We start from the raw sequence: 19449 nt of genomic DNA on the forward strand, positions 1-19449 counted from the left end.
GGCAGCAATGTAACTACGCTGTACTGTTAAGAGCTGCCACCACTTTGTAATGCCACTTGATGGTATTCCCCTTCAATCTCCGCTCTCCTCCAGCTCTGCGTTATCCCCAGGCCCCCCACCCCAGCAGACACCTCAGGGTGCAGTGAACTGTCACTGTGCTCCGTGCCCTGAAACTGTTCTTGCAGCGCACTGTTGAGCAACTGCTCAAATCCAGACGCAGTGCCAGGATACCTCCCTCCCCAGTGCCTCTCCTGCATGTATTACTAGACTCTGACACATAGTCCCAAACATCAGCAGATGTCTCTGATCTGGTTTACAGTCAAACTGGAAAACAGGGTTAAACTGCAGGGATGCAGTTACAGAAGAGACAGAGGAATCAAATGATGAAGCCACGCGTTATCTTTGAAGGGCATTTAACACGGGCATGCTTACACCTGACAGCCAGGTCCTTCGTGACACTCATTCCACAAAACCCATGACTGGAATACTGCTAAACATTCTGGAGGACTGCTTACTGTGACCACAAATCCTGTCACTGAGAACACATGTGGAATAAACAACATTAGTACAAAATATGTAAAGCTAACACAGACTAAGTACTCAGGCAGGCATGCCCCAAGCCTCCTCTGCCTTCCAAAGGAGGGAAAACCTTCCAAGACAGGTACAGAGGTGGGGGAGGTTTCCAAGGTTCAAATCAGCAAATACAATGATGTTTTAACTCCTGAGACAACTGATCATTTTCCACCAGTTATAAACAAACAGAAGTCAGCGCCACCATCAAGAAACACCTGTAGGTGCAGACGTCAGAGCTCCCGTTCTCTGGCACCTTGGTCCCTCACACTGCCCTGAATAAGTCACCAATGCTCATCCCACACTCCCCAATTTGGCAACTGGGGAGACACTTGTTCTGTCTATTCCTATGGCTGTACCATTCCAGAACACAGTGCCTTCTTTCCTGATCCTTTTCTCTTCCATAGTGATAACCACTCCTGAAAGCATTGGAAAATTGGTGAGAAGAGTGGCGAATTGGGCCAATGGCATACAGTTCCCAGGATCACGGGGCAGGCAGTGGCCATGAGAATGCAATTCTCCACTTCCAGTCAGATACCTGACCTTTGGCACCAGAGAGTTAACGGGGATTTAATAAAGCACAGCAACAGTCCTTCCTGTGGCCTGGGACACAAGAGGGCTTTCTTGGGAAGCAGTTCAGCAGTACTGTCACACAGCGACTTTGTGTTGTCTTGCTGAAAAAGAACCAGCTCTGTCTTCCTAGAACATAAGGGTACAATCATAGCCCTTTCATAAAGAGAAGATGCAGATGAAAGCAAATCCAGAGTTTATAAAACAGAAGGTCAAGCAGGGAAACCAGGAAAGCACATGATAAGACTCTCATTCTGTAGGATCAGACTATTATTTTCCTCTATAAATAGCTAAAGAACCTTGCTTATCTCTGAAGCAAGCTTATCCACTCTTTCACCACACTGATGCCTGCCCTGGTTGGGGGATCACTGCTATTTGCTTAATGCTGACAAAGATGTCCTTGGGATTTAATACTTTTTGCAAGGTCAGTGTTCAGTGAAAAAATTGAGACAAACTCGAGGTTTAATTAGAAAAAAAGACAGACAAAATAGCCCTTCAGCAGAGTGGCTGTCGCTCCCAGGCGTTTTCACTAGAGCTGCTTGTTGTTAAAAGCTGACGACCAGGACCACCACACAGAAATATGTTTGCCCTCAGTAAGGGGTTAACCAGGACAGGTGGCCAAAGATATCCCAGGGCCAGCAGAGATAGCAGGGGGCAAGAGACTTCTCCTACCTCTTGGCAGGACACAGCTACTCCCAACCCCACTTCAGTCTGGCAGAGGGGATGGAACTCCAGGGAAAGAGCAAGATTTGACACTAATATCAATGGGCAGAAAAAATGTCCACCAACGGGGGGGGATAATTTCTTCCTCTTTTTCTAACAAGCCAGCAGATTTTCCCCACAGAAAATTTCAGGTGGTTTGTGCCTTACATTACTGCTTTTGATCTAAATGATGGGGTGGGGAAGGTGGTTCTAAAAAGAAGAGTCCTTCAGCTCTGCATTAGGTTCTGAAAGTGCTTCTTGAAAATGGCTGTGCAAAATCAGCCATTTTTAAATCCCTGCTCACAGACTGAGCCCTTCTGCCCGAGGGCAGTTCTGATCAACCCCTGCATGTCTTCCCCCAAAACAGGCACAGACACTGCCCCTCTGTGATGGTGTGGAGCAAACAGAAGAGGGAAGGCCACACCTCAACTCTCATGCCATGCAAGAGGGTCAAGTGCAGATGCTGCAGTAGGAAGCTGGAGATATGCTGACCCCACTCATACTCAGTGACAGCCTGGAACAGCACAGGAACAGTGGGAGCACCTCCCTGTGTGGTGTCAGGGGCAAAGGAGGGAATAGCTGTACCTCGTAAAGACATGCTACAGCAAGGAGGCTTCCTGCACACTGAAGGGCTCTGGAAGATGCTGCACCTTCGAAACAGTCATGCTCAGCTCAGTTATTATTTTACAAGTGGCCAGAGGAACTGAGATACTAGCAAAGCCCAATGTCCTGAAACACCAGCAAAGGTTCATATTGTTGGCATAAACACATGAATTCACCCTCTGAACTTCTGGCTGGCAGAGACCAGGCACTTGTGGGGTATGATTCATCTCAGCCTAAAGCCAACATCTCAGGTATGTCAGTTGAATCACACCCTAAATACATCAACTCCTCTTCACTGCCTGTGATGGGAGTTGTGGCGACTGCCCCACATCAGACATCTGTTATGAGCATCCAATGCTTTGGGCAAGGCGAGTCCTCATAAACTGCCTTGGGCTGAGCAGCCAAAGGGCTGGTGGGGACAGACCCTCTCCCCCCCTGGGGCTGCAGCAGGCCAGGAGGGCAGGGGACGAGACACTGACTGCCAGGGAAATCACAGCCAGCAGTCTGACACCTGTGTCATCTGTCAACAATTCTGTCAGAAAATGTCACTCTGACAAAGACGATTTTTTCTACAAAATCATGTCCAATATTTCCAGACTTTTTTCCTCAGAAGTGAAAAACAATTTGGCATTTTTATACTACTGGTACTTTTCATAACCCATCACTGGTGTGGGGAGCGTCACAAAGGAAGGTGATATAGAAACACAGCAAAATAAGGTCCAAGCTCATCTTTAGGAAGATCTTTTGGCACATTCGCTTTTCTTTTTTCTACTCAGAATAAAATATGGAACTGTGTTACAACTTGCCAATTCCACGCTTCAGCCAGCTCTATCAGATATCCCAGGTGGGGTCAGACCTTTGGGGTTAATTTATTACTCAGCATTGAAATACAGCATTATCAGCAAACACACACCTAAGGTCTTGTGTATAATCAGCCTGGCCTGCCAGCTGCATACCACACTGCACCCCAAGAAACCAAGACCCAGTACTGCACATGAGCAGCGTGCAGTGCTCTTATTTGTTGGATGATCTTTCCGTAACGTCTCTCCTTGAAAAGTCACCCCATCCTAGGGAGACTGCATGGTAATTACACAGTGCCTTTTGTGTTCGCCAGTTTCTTAATACTGGGGTGCCACAGAAGTAACACTACCCTGTCTTTTTTCTCTTTCCCAAAGAGACTTTAAAAGTACAAAACAAGTAATTAATGTCAGATTGTTAATGACCTATCGTTGTGAGTCTGACTGGAATGAGCAAACAGAACATATTTAACATTGCAGGTGCAGATCCAAGGACAAAAACAAAGTAGGAGAAACCCTTTACACCTCTTCCTCTCTCTCACTTATACTTCTTTTTTCATTAGAGCAGAATAAAACCCTTTTGACTACACAGACAGCCTTCCTAAGCATTTGCTCTGTCTGGCCACCACCAACCATTCTGGGTAACTGAACAAAGTATGAGCATATTTTGATATGATCTGAAACTAAAATACCGGCTCTCACCTCTCCTCAGAAAAGCTTTAGATTCACAGATCCCAAGTGTATTTATTTCAACACCAGCAAATGCAACTGCAGCGGCATCCCCCAGCTCTGTGTGCTGGGCAGCACTCCCCAGCTGCTCAGACAGCTACGCAGGCTGTCTAAAGCCAAAAAGCTGCTTGCTTGCTTGCACTAGTATAGAAGTACCAGCACCTGGACAGGCTACCCACTGCCTGTGTAGATGGCGGGAGGACAGGAACCAGGATATCACCATTTAGCTCCTTCACATTCAAGATGCTGTATAAACATTTGGGGGTAGCTGGGGGAGGCACAGCTGTACTTACTGCGTGAGTTAGTGAGGCAAGATGACTAAGTGGCCTGCTCAGAATCTGTCTAGGTAGATGACAGTTCTGGCCTTCACCTTATGCTCATATCGCAAGGCCATTTCCCTCCCAAAAAAGAAAACACTCTGTAGAGCCCGTTGCTCTAAAATCACAATTAAGCATTCAGCCGATTAACGTAGAGTACAATACAGTTGCATGGGACAGAGAAGAGACAACCCATAAACAAACATTGGGAAATAGATCCTCACCTCTGCTCTGCTGCACAGACAAGCCCCTCTCAAGATGTTCTAACAGGCTCACCATGAGAACAAAGGCAGCTTCCACCACCTCCTAGGCATCACCTCCCTCTCCCACCCAAAAAGGGTAAGACTGGAATATTCTAGCTATTCTCCACAAATCTGTAGGAACAGCCCCACATGGGCCCCAAAATCTGCTCTATCTTGAAGCAAGGAAGGAGAGCAAGGAAGGCACAGCTTTAGAATGGCACACAGAATCACAGAGTGAATGAGGTTGAAAAAGATCTTTGGAGGTCATCTAGTCCAATGCCCCTACATCATCATCCAGTTCATTACTGAGGATGCTGAATGAGACTGGACTAAATATTGACCCTGGCGTACAATGCTAGTTACTGGCCTTCGACCAGACTTCACACCACTGATCACCACCTTGAATGAACACAAGCACAAAGGAATGGCCTAAAATGGCATCCTTGTCTAGAGCCTAGCTCTTGCTTCACATCTCTTAGGAAGCACAAAAGCTTTCTCTGACCTTGCTATGACTGGCTGCATGGTACTTCCTCTTCTAGGAGGGGGTGAAAGACTCCAATAAACAGGAAAGCACTACAGAAATAAAAATAAACCCAAAGACTTTGGAATGCCTACATTTTTTCCAAATTCATTCTCCCCATTCTTTAGTCTCATGTCTTACTTGGAAAACTAAAATGAGAAACAGGAAAGCAACCTTCGCTCTGCTTGCTAACATTTCATTATTGAAGCTGCTGAGAGAAATGATCACAACCAGGAGAAAAAAGAAGAAAAAACAAATGGCAAATACAGTGCTGCCTTGGTCAGCCTCGTCTGCTATCCCCTGTTACAGAGGACAGGGAACAGTACCAGCTGCGTATGAAGTAGACCACATTGCCACTGGCATCATGTTTTCTAAGAAAAGACACCCAAGTTTGTGCTTCCAGAAGATTAACCCTAATCCCAGAAGTGGATACGGGTGAAGTAAAGGACAAATTCATCATGCTTAAGGGTAAAACCACTGCGTACATCTGGCTAGAGGCTTCCACTGTCCTCTTCATTACACTTGTCAGAGCATGAGAACAGATTACACTCTCCGAGGGAAAGCTACGTTGTCAAAGCTGAGAATGATTTGGTGTTCTTCTGAATTATTTGCTTATGGCTGTGAACTACTTTATAAACGCAAGATATGTGAAGCATAAAACCTCACAGCAAACCAACTAAAAGACCCCAAATATAAGTAATATTAAAAATTTGAAACATCTAGTACATTAGTCACACTTAGAAGCAGATGACATGTTTGTTTTCCTGTTAAGATGCTAGTCAACGTGACAAATAGACATAAGCATTATTGGTTGTGTACAGACAACAGCTGTTCACTTCGAATATGAAATCACTGGTGTGTAATTGAGGTTTTATACTGTGGATTTTGCCTTTGACTTGTAACTTCAGCATAGCCATGCAGAGACCACAGACAATATCAATCAAGAAAGGAAAACTCTCCGTTCTCTCTGGGTAAAACTTGCTGCTAAATTTCACCAGAACCTCTCTGAAAAACAGCTGAGAAAGAGGGTATCAAGTTCACTACAGAACAAGGTTTTCTTAGACACCTCTTGGGAACTCACCTTCTCCCCTCTCCATCAGCTACGCATCTGTGTAGTTGAGTATTTGCTGGGAGCAGCTTGTGAGCATCGTGTCTTATACTGCAGAAGTCATTCAAAGCTCTTAAGACCTGTACGTAGCTGGGCTTTATGGTTAATAAAAAAGGTAACCTGGCAGCCAACTATACGCACATGGTTTCCTCTTATTTTTGGCACTATGTAGAGAGCAAACCAACTGATTCTTGAAGCACGAGTTAGTTCCCCGTGGAACAGAAATTAATTCATTTGCTTTGACCAGAAAGTGGGTATGGGCTGATAAATGAGGGTTCTCAGCTCATTCCATTGGTGGCAGTTAGTAATATCCAGCATTTTTTTAGTGTAACAAGACCACTCCACCACTGGTGCCCTACCGTTTGCTGCCTCAGATAGACCTCCTGCTGGGCAGACTGTGGCTCTTCTCTTTCCTACCCGCTCCTCCAAGAAAAATTGCAAATCATTTGCTTATACATACAAATGAACTAGCCAGCTATCTGAGATTGCAGAAACTTCCCCTTGCTACAGTGAGATTTCCTTTCCCCATATATTTTAATAAGGCACAAGTTACTCTAAAAACATACAGAGAGCTGTAACGATGAACAATAATCCTATACTGTTTCCAGTATTCCAGGCTGGAAGATGCTACCTATTTGGCTAATAAAATCTAATTTTCTATAGTGTTTTTTGCAAGGGTTATAGCTAACTGAGGGGAAAAAAAAAAAAAAAAAACAAAAAACAAAACCAAACAGGCAACTTGTGGGGGGACACAGTAGATTGGACAGCTAAAGCTCAGATTTTATATTGCAATTACTGTGGGTATACACCAGGCTCTCGGAAGTGAGAGGTACGGAAGACAAACTTCAATTAAGAACTGCGACACTTTGTTGAAATACTTCTGTCGATACAACAACCTAGACAGGTACATATCCACAGACTGACCCAGGAAATGAAGAATTTATTTACAGAATATACTCCTGTGTTGACTGATCTATTATTGGTATTCCTAATTGATTACTGGCATTCTTTATTAAATAGAGGGCTGATTTAAACATCACTACGGCTGGAGTCACCTCACAGCGCTGCTTGTTATTAGAGAGCTATCAACCATAAAAAGCATGATTATGCTGCACAGAACGCTTCATTTTTGTCTTTTTATAGCAAGCCGTAACTTTCATTTCAGACAGCAGCGTGACACAGAGGGGCTGCTGTCTCATTCACCATGACAGGAAATAAATGGAAAAAAGGGAGGAGAATATACTCGCATAACCGTGTATTTGCACAGAGAAGACGGCAGGAGTGGAACAATACAAACAGCACCTCCTCACAGAGAGCATCAGTTACCTTTGGGCGCTTCCATTCAACTTTCCTTGGTGGTGCTGATTGATAGAAAAGGGACCCATCCGAGGCTGGAAACTCTGGATCTTCAAAGAGCCGTCTCTGCTGGATACACTGCCCTTTCAGCTCGTGGTACTGCTGATCTCTGAAGAGTTGCACTGAGGAAGGCATATCTTTCTGTCTAGATAAGATGAATATTGATTTGTGCAAATTATGAAGGCTCTTTAAAGTCCATAGATTGCACCACTCACTGGTCTTTAACAACAGAGCACATCACTTGTTCTAAACAAGATTAATTACAGATCTCTGTTAAAAAAAAAAAAAAAACAGATCATAAATTACATTATGTTAAGTAGTAGACTAGGAAACCAAAAAACCCCAAATCATCTTATACATTAGGATGGTATTTTTGGCTGAACAGAAGTCTTATCAGGAAAAACATTAGAGAGTCCAGACCAGGCACCAAACTAGAACTTTGCTTTGTCTAATTGACTGGGAAGGTAACAGAGTGGGGCTTGGCTCTCAGTCTGTACCGTGTGTGAAGGGCTGGACCATCTTTCTGTCCTACCTTCTTCTTCTGGCCACTAAAGCTCTAATTATCTACTCCAACTCTTACGCCTGAAGAAAACTAAAACCAGATTTCCACAGTTCTCCATCTTAATTTAAGTGACAATACTTCAGCTGGTATTACTGTCTTTGAACTTTACGTTACATTTCAAGGCACTGAATTCCCAGAAGCAGCAAATATTTGCAAATAATTGATGAGAATTAAAAAAAAAACCAACCAAACACCACCAACCACCTCACAACAACAACAACCCCAAACTGGCTCTCAGGCCTTAGTCCCCAGAACCACAACTATTTAACCTGGGAAGTTTACGGTCACAGCCATGGAGCTCAAATAAATTGCTTAAACACATCCTACAAATCAGAAATCCAGCTACAGAAATCATCCAGGATAGTCTGAAGTCTGAGGGATGTGAGGGATGCTACCTCTATTTCAAGAGAGGGGGTGAAGAGAGTATTTGAACTTACTGTGTTTGGAACACTCCTGTGCATCAATTCCTCTCCTCTTCTTTCCCACCAGGGGTTAGAGATGTATCTCCTCTTCCTCGAGTTATCTACAGCAATAAAGACAAACGCAGGTTATCCTGATGTCAGATCATAAGAATTAAACATGGAAACAACGGAGCATGGCATCACACTCTCCTAGCAGCCTACTCGCTGTGTCCCATTGCACTGATCTCAGTTCATGCTCCTTGAGCTGCTTGCAGCAAGGAACTGGATGAGATCCACAAATTGGCAGAAAACTAAACCAAGCTAGGCACAAGCTTCTCCAGGCATGCAAGCGAGCACAACAGGCAAACCAGAGAAGAGTAATGAGGAACACTTGGAAATGCCAAATTTACCATGGTCTTTGTTCTTGTGAATAAAAGTTACTGTGACCAAAATAGCCTGGGGATGGTTTTAACCAAACTCACTCACACACGCTCCCCTCACTCCCTTCCAGAACTGGGTTCCTCAGTGAACAGTGTTATCCAGATTCAACAAAACTAACCTACACTGAAATTAACTGTTCTAAACCAAAATTCACTGATACTATGCCATTTTTAGGAATTTCCCTTTCTTGAGGGCTATTTTCTTGTTGATTATCTCCCTCAAAAAAAAAAAAAAAAAAAAGTCACAAGGCATCTCACTTGGCAGATGGCCTCCCAAGACAAGGCAGAGACCTGCTTCCCCCCACAAACAATTCTTCAAATGCAAGTGCAGAACAAATTCTCAATTATACAAGGATAGCTCAAGGACAAAAAAAAAAAAAAAAAAAAAAGAAAAAACAATTAAAAAATAATAGTTTGGGTAATTTGGGTGTGATATAGATTATTTCATGCTAAGTGGCATTCTCGCCTATTAAAAATTCCCCATGAGCTAACTAACATTCTAAACTGCGCCTATTTGCAAGACACGCTTGTTTTTAAAATAGCCCCTGGGCAATAAGGTTTTCAGCTGTCACTGCCTAATTCACAGAGATAGGTCTTTAATGACCTCATTACCCCACCCCTTCTCCCCTTCTATCTGCCAGACTGGAATGCAAGTCCTTCCAGGATTAACACCCCATTACACAACAGCCAGTCTCGTAGCAATGCGCAGAAATTGGTCAAAAAGCAGAGCACAGGAGGTGGGGCTGCCACCGGCCTCAGCCCGGGCTCCCCGAGGCAGTACTCGCCAAGGGGAACGCTAACAAGGAGGCAGCGTCTCCAGCCAGGCTGGTAACCTGTCCCTCTCCCGGATCCCTGTGCCATCCCGAGAAAATGACTGGGTGCGTGTTTTGGAAAGGGACCGGCTGCCATCTGCCCAGCGGACACCGAGCTCTGGAGCTGAACCCAAGTCCCATCACCATCTAGAGAACTAGTAGGAGCTCAAACCCACCCTTTCAAAACACAACAGAAGTCTCTTTTTCTTGTTGAAAAGTTCACAGTAAAGAACGTCAATGCAGTTTCTAGAAAATAGCCTAGTGGTTTGAGCACTGAGGATGGAGGACCCCAGCCAAGCCCCCTCCTCTCCTGGGGTGTTCATCTACCAGGATATGACCTAACCTGGCTGAGGCTGACAGCAGGCACCTGGCTCCCACTCCAAGGTTTGTTTTGGAAGCAGCTCCCGGTTTTTGACACTCAGCTGAACCTCGAAGCTTCCAAACTAGGAACCATACTCCCACCTCCGTTCTTGAGCTCACAGTACGCAACAGCACAGCTCCCACCGCTCCGCACCCAACAGCTTTACCTCGGGCCCAGCTGACAGGAGGTACAGGCGCGCGGAGGGAACGCCAAGCACGGCTTGGCCGCCGCTCTTCCCAGGGCTCCCTGCGCTGTCATGCTATGCACAGTGTAGCAAAGGTCCTAAAAATACCGCACCGCAGTTCAGAGACCTGCTGCTGCTGCTCTGTGGAGAGAAAGGGACTGCTCCAGGGCAGGGACAGCAGAGTGCTCCAGGGCAGGGACAACAGAGAGGGGAAGGGGGGAAAAAAACCCCAACAGCTGTACAGGTCAGCCATTCTTACATTTTTGTAAGATTTCCCTTACATTTCCCTGACCATATACAGTTACAGTTTTGCTTTGTATCTTTTCCAGCCCCTGAGCTGAGCTCCCCAGTGCTTCACCTCTCTGGGCAGCACAAGGGCTCCACAGCTGCCCCCAGGGTTTCCATAGCAATCCATGGCAATCCCCCTTGATATCAGCAGGGGTACAGGAGGCCTCACATCTCTCAGCTTTCAACCACTGAGCTTTGAAGTCTTTCTCTGATCCCCCTTTTTTTCCACTGAGATTCCTATTTTGATTCGAAAAAGGATTTCAGCAGAACAGTGAAGACAAGGCAGTGCAGGTCCCCTTTTCAGTCAGGGTCCCCTCCTCAGCCTGACAGGAGAAGCATGACATCTTTACTTACAGTTAATACTCAGAGATGCTTTCCCCTGTCACAGTCAGCCAGAGTACAGCTAAATCACATTCAACACAGTGGCAAACACCAGCTCCCGGCACTATTAGCAGCCTTAAAGGGACATTCACTTCAAATCCAGTTCTTCACCAGAGCATTAAGATGAGTGTCAAGTATTATTTCCACTACCCAACGGTATTTATTTACACTTACATTTTCCTGTCTTAACCTTTCTCTTCCCAGCTGCTACACAGAAGATCCACAACAAACACGACGGACTAACCATCCAAACAGGCGAGTAAGGGAAAATTACACCATCACTACCATTAAATTAATGCAATAAGCACACAAAAACTAACAGAAGTCATCTCAGCCCGTTTTTGTTACTGTTTAACTAAGCAACACGCAGGGTAACAAGTTTAAGAGAGAAGTTACGGCGGCTCTTAAGCCAACTGCACTCGGCAGCAGTGAGCCAGCTTGCAGGCAAAAGCATCCCTCCCGCTCCCATCCCCGCAGGAGGGGCACAGGGATGGCAGAGCTGGGTTTGCCTTAACAAAACCCAGCGCTTTCACTCCCAAAAGCAAACACTGCCAAGCAGCTGCAGCAAGCCCTCTGTTCTAAGTGAAACTCCTCTTCAAGGGTGAAGTTTGGTGTGTTGTAACAACATAAGTTTTACCACGCATCCCGCTCCTCTGTTCCAGTTGCAGGACTTGGGAATTTCCATGCACAACACCAGGACTAAGAGGGCAAAGTGCATTTCGGGCAGTATTTAAGGCCGCAGCTGAACACAGTTTGCACATGAAACTGTTCCTTCCCTTCCAGTAAGTGGATCCTGAGATGAAACTGCCCAAGCTCAGGCACACCCCAGGCTCAGGATTGCATTCCTGCTGTTCCAGGAAGACCACGGAGGGATGCCAGAAGGGATACACACAGTATATGCCGTATCTTGGGGCAGCATCCCTGTTTTAAGATTATTATCCATTTGCAGGTACCAAGCTTGCTTTTGTTTCATGCAAACAGTAGCCTTACCAATAATAATAACAACCAACACCTGGTCCTTGGGTTTCTCTTTTTTTTTTTTTTTTTAACTGCAGTTGTGCACCAGTCCTGCCAATGCACAAAACCCTCCCAACCCTAAACTGTTCTTTCAGTACTGACATCACCAAACCTCAAAGCCACTGTTTGGACTGCAAAAGCAAAACAAGGACTCAAGTATTTAACTGTTAGCAAACATAGTTTAGTATTTTTCCAAGTATCTCTTTCTTCAAACTCATAGCTTGCTTCAGAGCAATCAAATCAGTGAGTGCTTCCAAAAAAGCAGCCCTGCAGCCAAAAGCTTTAAATTACTCTGAACTCATTTTCTGTAAAACTAATTAAAGACACTTCCAGGGCTCCAGCTGGAAAAGGTTATTGCCTTCTCTTTTTGTGCAGAATGATCACAGGTCCTTGCAAAGCAGTGACTTTGCAAATTTGTATTAAGAATGTGGGGGAATTTAAAGAATTTGAAAAGTTTCCACTTCACATATGCTGTGGTTTTGTGATCTTGGCTGTTCCACTGCTACCGATGCATCAGAAGCATGAGTGCCCATAACACACAGCATCGTTACTGGAGAAATTTACTCATCAAAATTCTCTAAACAGTTCAACATGCTTACTGCACTGGGAGTCTTTATGCTGGATCGGGTATCCTCTCTTCTTCTGCATAAGCCAATATAAAAGTACAAAGTCAGTATTAAATCTGTAACGTGTAGATATGCAATTGCATTAGTAAAAGTGTATTCAATTTGGATCAAATTTGCTGCACAGGATAATTTAATAGCACCCGGTCCAGTATTAATGACCATGGTCCCAGGGCTTCTCAGTTGTTTTGGATGGCAATACTCTCCCATCCTGGCCTGGATGAAATACCAAGTTGTATTGTATGCTCTGGGCTCTAGGGATACCATGACTGTGCAGCTTTAGCCCTTCTTTCATCCAGCTTTGGGATTTTTTGAACAAAATAAGGTTAATCTGACTGTTTTATGGCCTGTAACTCAGTACTTTAACAGGCACATGTAAAGATTTCTCTGTCTAACTCAGCTCAAGGATTGGCCAAGGGAAGGAGACACAAGCATTTGTCTTCTCATAGAAACAGAAAGGTGCCAACATTGTTCTGCTGTGCAGTTTTGCCATACTTAGCACTACAACTGAGAGAGGAAAACTCACATATTTTTGTCTGAGAATATCTGCCCGCATCCTACCACTTCTCAGCAGAAACACAGGGGAGACTAACAAGACACCAGGAACAGGACTGGCCATAATCTGTTTGCTTTCATGGACAGCATCAAGGACTGGCAGAATCATCTGGCTACAAGCCAAAGCTTTACTACAATAAAATTAATCACAACACTCGTACTGCAACATCACAGTGCTTTACCAGGCTTTTCTTTCAGGTCTTACTGGGACAGAGACACTTCAGCTGGGAGCCAGAATGCAGTTTGTACTGCAAAGCCTGTGTCCAAGCAAGAGGACTCAGGAGGGTGGGTAGCAGTTCAGGACCAAGTCTGCCCCCCCCGATAAGCCCGGGAGCCAAGCAGGAGCTCCGCCAGGAACCCCGTCATTGATTTTCCTAGTTTGTTCTCTCTCTCACCTTTCTTCTAGTCCGTTCCTGGTGAGGTAAGATGCAAGCCTGTTCTGGACCTTCAGGGAAGGAGTGCTGGAGTCAGGGCTCTGCAGCCCTTTGGGGGGTGAGGTGCTGGCTAGCTGCATGCTGCAGCCCCTCCATCCCACAGGAAGAAACACAGCTGCTCCAGCGTTCAGGGGCACACACTGATGGTGCTGGGGCTGGACAGGTGGAGCAAACAGCACCTGAGAAAAGCTGCACTTACTTACAGGTGATTATGCCAAAGGGGTAGGACTCCATCTGGCATGAGCAGAAGGAGTCTGAATTTGTAGGGCTGATGGCCAGGGGTGCGTGAGATTTTTTCAACTTGAGAATGAGCAAAATCAACACGCATGCATGTATAGGATTACTGAGAAGTACAATGCTGAGTTCACAGTCAAAAATCACTCAAAAGTCCTGAGAGAACACACTCAGAGAAGGTAAACTCTGGTTTTACTCCCTCTCTCCCCTCTTTGCCTTTACTGAGAGTATATCCCAGTGTAGCTGCCTGTGAAATAGCTTTTAACAATTTTCTCTCTCCCATTGGGCAAAAGCAAAAATTTTAAAAGGAACGGGGTCACCAGCAGGGCAGACTTTTGCCTTCACCTGATCAGTTTTCAGGTGAAACCTTCAACAGCTAAAATGTTTAAAGATCACTGCCAGCTGAAACAAGCCCCCAGGGCTCCTTTCCTTCAGTTCAACTAAATGCTGTAAGAACAAGGCTACCAGGAGCTGAGCCGAGCCACCCTCCCAGCCCACCTCCCCACGCTGCAGGTGTGCCCGGCGGGGAAGGGCTGCAGCTGGGTGCCAAGGTCAGTCTCCCAAGGGGACCCCAGCAGAGTGGCTCTGTTAACACCAAACAGGGAACACTTCTGGGCAAGTGCTCTCAAGCAGAGGCTACTGTTGTCAAAAAGCAGCACATGCTACCCTGCTGCCTTCAACTGAACTAGAAAATGGGGTGTTTTGCACCCGAGTTTTGTGTGGCTCTTGGTCCTGTCCCACATGCAACAAGCAAATGGCTGGAAGGCCTCGTGCGCCAAGACCTGAGGGAACCAGCCAGAGGCACAGCTTGTTTGTCAGCCACATCTGGAAAGCCACAGTGCACTGAGCAGCTCTGCTGTACTGAGCATGTACCAAGTTAAGGACACACGAAGTCCACAAGCTATAGGCATATGCGGCACTTAACAGTTTAGGCATTAAACAGTAGCTTGACTCAAGCTTTTTAGACTACACCTTAGCCGTAAGGTCCCAGTGTTTTGCCTCCATCCCCACTGCAGATGCTCAAGTCCCTTGCTAGATCTCAGCCAGCATTCAGAAATTCAAACCCCTCCACACATCTGGATCCTGAGGGTCTCCGACTCCTGGACCGGCCAGGGTGACAGTACAAGGATGAATATATGGCAATACAGATCAACATGTGCACATCTGCCTGCAGCTGACAAGCAAGATTAAAATTTTTTCTAAACAACCATGCACCAGCACTGTGAGCATGCACTAACTTTTCAACAGGCTTCAGAAGCAACTACTCTGGGTGGCCATTTCTGCTTCAGGACAGCAATTGCCACTTGCTCATTTTATGCTGCCACTTTGTTTTTCTAGTGGAAGGATTCCTCTTTCGGGCTGCGTATATTGCACAGCATCCAGTCTTTGTACAGCTTGACCCTTTAGTTAAACCAATCTCTCTTTTTAGCAAGGACACAAAGTGGCTAGGGGACACATTTTTAAGGATATGCAGGCAGACAGGACTTTCCGAAGTGCTCAGGTGTCTGCATACTTAAAAAAACCCAACTTGATCCTCAGTGGCTTCCACTATAGTCTCAAGAGCAGACAGATCTGAAGCTAAGTACAAAGAGGTACAATTCCAGTTTTGAAATTAAAAAAAAAAAGTTAGTGTGGTAAATGCCAATTGTTACAATTAACATTAATACAAGTCAAGAGGTCTATAACAAGCTCTGAAGAAAATGCTAACAGCAATGTCAGTTGATCCATTCAAGCTAAGCTTTTGTGCTGAAACCACAGGAAACTACTTTCTTCAGAATTCCAGTCTCTCTCCATTCTGCCTTTTCATAAAAGTTAATAGGTAACCCCCTATTAGGCCACTCTATTTTATGTATCCACTTATCTATTACTTTAGACACAGTATAAAAATCTCTCCTTCACAACAACAACGGCAAAAAAAATGTAAATACCCACTTGAATATCACAATGAAAGAATCCACAGCAAGAACTGACAGTATTTTGGAATATCAGACACAGTGTGAAGAATTGAACTGTATGAGCACTGAGATCAAATCGCACTTTATCAGCCTGGCCCCTTTACTCAGTGTAACTGCTAAATGATGCCTGCAGAGAGAAGACTAGCGTTAGACTGGTTATCCCAGTAGAAATGAGAGCAACCATGCTTTTGCAATAATTCACAGTGAGTGCTTGGCTCAGAGTTAGCATACAGTCGAGATGCAACTTGATGAAAGAAATGTACATTACTGCAGTAGACAACAGTATTTTCTCACTGTGCTGGCTGAAGGGCTCGTTACTAGTAATACAGAGTTTTCCCCTGGTGAGAAGGGCGCAAATCAAGTAAACAGCGGTTTACAGGCTACCTCTGGCACTTACCTGGCCGAGGGTTGTCCCTGCTCTGAGCACATCAAACTCCAAACTGACTCCTGCAAACAAAGATCCCCTGTGCTTCTCAACCTGGGACTCTTTGGGCTGTACCAAGATCACATCACCAGGGGGGTGTGTTTTGGGATGACCCTTCCAGTGGTGAGTCACAGGGACACCAGGAAAGCTCCCGAGCTGACCCAAAACGCAGAGCTTTCTTTACTCCCGGTAAACCGTTTGTTAGCTGCGACTGCAGCTCTAACTGCGAATAAACTTTTAAAGAAGGAGATGAGGCAAGGCTGTTTGGCAAAAGCTGCAGGCATTTTTTTTTTTTGTATGGAAAACAGGGGAGATTAATGTGCACCATGAAAAAAAAAAATAAAATTCCTTATTAGGCTGCACACTGCTCCTGACTTGCATAAAGCCAGTGTCAATGCCTCTGCCCCAGTTCGTCCCTTCCGATAACGGCCTGGCCAGGCTGCAGGGAAGAATCACACATGGCTTCTGCGGGACCTGCAGCCAGATGGGGTCACGCAGATCAGAAGACGCAGGCAAACCCAACGGGTGGCTTTGTGCCCTTGACTGAGCACTGCGGTGAGCCTGTAGCAGCCCCAGGGATGGCTCTCGCATGCTGCTGGGCACTTTCCCCTGGCTTGACTGTTCACAGTCTACAACTGCCCAGTTTTGTTGCTCCCATTTCACTTGTAGAGGAGCAAACAACCTGAATGAGGAAAAAGCCACATCAGGGAGAGCCACAGAAGAGACTCCAGAGGTCCCCAGCCCCAAGGAGGCTGAGCTGCTCCCGGGCTCTGCACCACTGCAAACCAGCTTAATCTCTGATCCTCCATGAACCTGCCCATCCTCATGCAAGCACTCATCCTGCCTTGCCCCTCTCCCTGTGCAAGTAAAGGAAGATAATATCGCTTCGCAGGGGTAATGACATAGGGTAGAACTTGGAAAACAATAAATTTATCTGTGCTGTGGGGGGAAAAAAAAAAAAAAAAAAAAAAAAGAGGGCAAAAATAAATTCTTAAGAAATGGGTTTTGTGAAACAAACTATTCCGTACTCCATGCAGCCCCAATTCCCTTCTGGGTAAATCCTAAACATCTGGACTAATCTGACATGAAATTTTTCTCATTTGAGGATTATAATACCTTTATTTTACCATTATGTGGGTTTTATTTATACTTTAGTAAATGTAGTCCTATTTTTGAACAAGCACCATTTCAGAACACATTACAAAATTTCATTTGTACCACTAGTCTTAAATATTCCCCCAATTTGCTTCCTCCATTTAATCCTCCTTATTTTAGCACAACTGGTCCAAGTTTACAAATAGGTCCACTCCCTCTCTCAAACCTTGCCATTCAGCAAGTCTCTGATTTGCCTGAAGGCATTTGGGTCTCAGGGGACGAGCTACATCCGGAATACACTCCGAAGATGAAGTGTTAAGCAATATCATAAATTTCTGTACTGCAAGGTTCGCCGCAGGACTGTTTGCTCTCTTATAAAGCACTTGTCCGACTTTCTTTCCAAGGCATGCTGAAATTTAGACAGAAAGTCCCTGGAAGCCACCACTGTAGCTTTAACATTTAATGAGTAAAAAAGCCCAACATACTAAAGCCATGTGTTTTCAATTCATGATTGAGCAAGTAGACTAGAATTTAAGTCATAATAAAAAGCTGACGTCTGCCTATATACACACCATGCACACTGCGATTAATTTGCACAGTTGAGGGAAGAACGTGACAAATCCCACGTGAGTACAACAAAATTCTAGTTTTTGCAAGCTGATAATAAATTTTCACAGCTTATATAGATGTGCTCTCACAGCACATGCCTTTGATCCAATGTGGAACAAAACCACATTAACTTTTTCATATGAGTATTAAATCTGGTGGTGTAATCCAAGAATTGTATGCAATTTGTCTGGGCTAAGAAGGAACCCTTGCAGGAATTCTTGTCAGAAACAGGAATTCCTTTAGATGGGCAGCGAGACTGCCAAGGGACAATCAGACTGCTCTGGTCTCACTGCAGAACCATAGCACAAAACCCCTGTAATTCAGCAGGACTATGCCAAAGCATTCAGACAGACATGTTCACATGCACTACTACACACTCACATGCACTATTACACACACGCACTACTACACACTCACATGCACTGCCGTGGTCTGGAAAGAGGTCTCACTTATTGTGGACAGTTTGACCTTCCAACACAGTACCTGAAATCCTTGGATGTTCCCAGCAGCCTTTAGCCTCCCTGTTGGAGTTGTCCTGAGTATCATCATCACAGGCTCCTCTAGGCCGGTTGACGTCAGTGACTGTGTTGCATCTCCAGGAGTCCCTAATTTCCCCATTGCTATCTTGCATAGCCTGCTAACACCCCTAGAGCAGTGCCCCACCACACTCTCCCCTTCTCTGGGCTTGCTGTTTTCCAGACCTCAGCAAGGCACCCTCAGCAGGCAAATGAGAGCCTAGAGCTGGTCCTCTGTGTAGGGGCACATCACAGCACAAGTAAACAACAGAACTTGCTCCTTCTCAAGGCAGTGGTTCCCACAGGTCTCTACATTCAGCACATAGCTCTGCCCCTATGCTCAGAACCCACCCATAACTCCATAAATACATGCCCTTCCCTACAAGGGGACACCTTCCCGTCTGCCCAACCCTGCATCCACAAGCAACTCCAACACCCCTCAAGCCCAGCCACAGGAACCACTCCTCACCCCGCTGCAGCACGTGGCCTGATCAGGGCTTTGCCAGCTGTGTCCAATGTGGAATCACTCACAGCTGCAGAGAGCACACAGCTCCCCGCTACCACCAGGCAGCTTATTTATTACACAACTGACAGAGACCATCAGGGGCTGTGTTGACCCAGGCAGTGTCCTCTGGCTCTGCCTTCCTGTGGGGCTGTCTAGCAGGTTTGATAGCAGGATATGGGCTTACCAAGGCAACGGGCAGCACTTCCAAACAGTTATTAAAGTGGTTAAGAGGTGTCTCAAACAGGAATGCTAGTGGGTATCAGCATGAATTGTGGCTACTAGAATAGATAAACCATAGTGATCAGACAAGAAACTGTTCCTTTGGGAGCAACTTGACCCTTGATCCTAAGCAGTAAATGTGGCACATTTCCCATTTGCATCTGGTTCAGCTAATCTGGGGCTGCCCTGTCTCTGAGGTCCAAACAAGGCAAACACCAGCGAGATCGTAACAAGCCTGAACAATGCCCAAAGCTGGTGGTAGCAGCAGGATTTGAACAGGGTATGGTCCAAAGCCACCCCATTTTATTAATTCAGTATCTG

The 19449-nt window shown here is 45.5% G+C and overlaps 1 protein-coding gene across 4 annotated transcripts in view; it reads right to left on the reverse strand.

Annotated features, from left to right (window-relative positions):
- The window catches only part of CAPN6 (calpain 6), an 81619-nt gene extending 62744 nt beyond the window's left edge, over positions 1 to 18875 (reverse strand). For 3 of the 4 annotated variants that reach the window (XR_013923868.1, XR_013923869.1, XM_080365909.1), the window contains exons 1-3: positions 16159 to 18875; positions 8514 to 8599; positions 7485 to 7659 (exon numbers count right to left, since the gene is read on the reverse strand). Coding sequence is in view for 1 of the 4 variants with exons in the window: in XM_080365909.1 (XP_080222035.1) it covers positions 7485 to 7649 (165 nt within the window). In the remaining 3 variants the exon portion in view is untranslated. Of the gene's footprint in view, positions 1 to 7484; positions 7660 to 8513; positions 8600 to 10256; positions 10452 to 16158 lie in introns of those variants that run through there. The other variant, XR_013923870.1, reaches the window with a different exon arrangement.
- Positions 18876 to 19449: the final 574 nt, after the last annotated feature.

Source organism: Falco punctatus (assembly GCF_963210335.1).
Source record: "Falco punctatus genome assembly, chromosome: 15".
NCBI classification, from domain to species: domain Eukaryota; kingdom Metazoa; phylum Chordata; class Aves; order Falconiformes; family Falconidae; genus Falco; species Falco punctatus.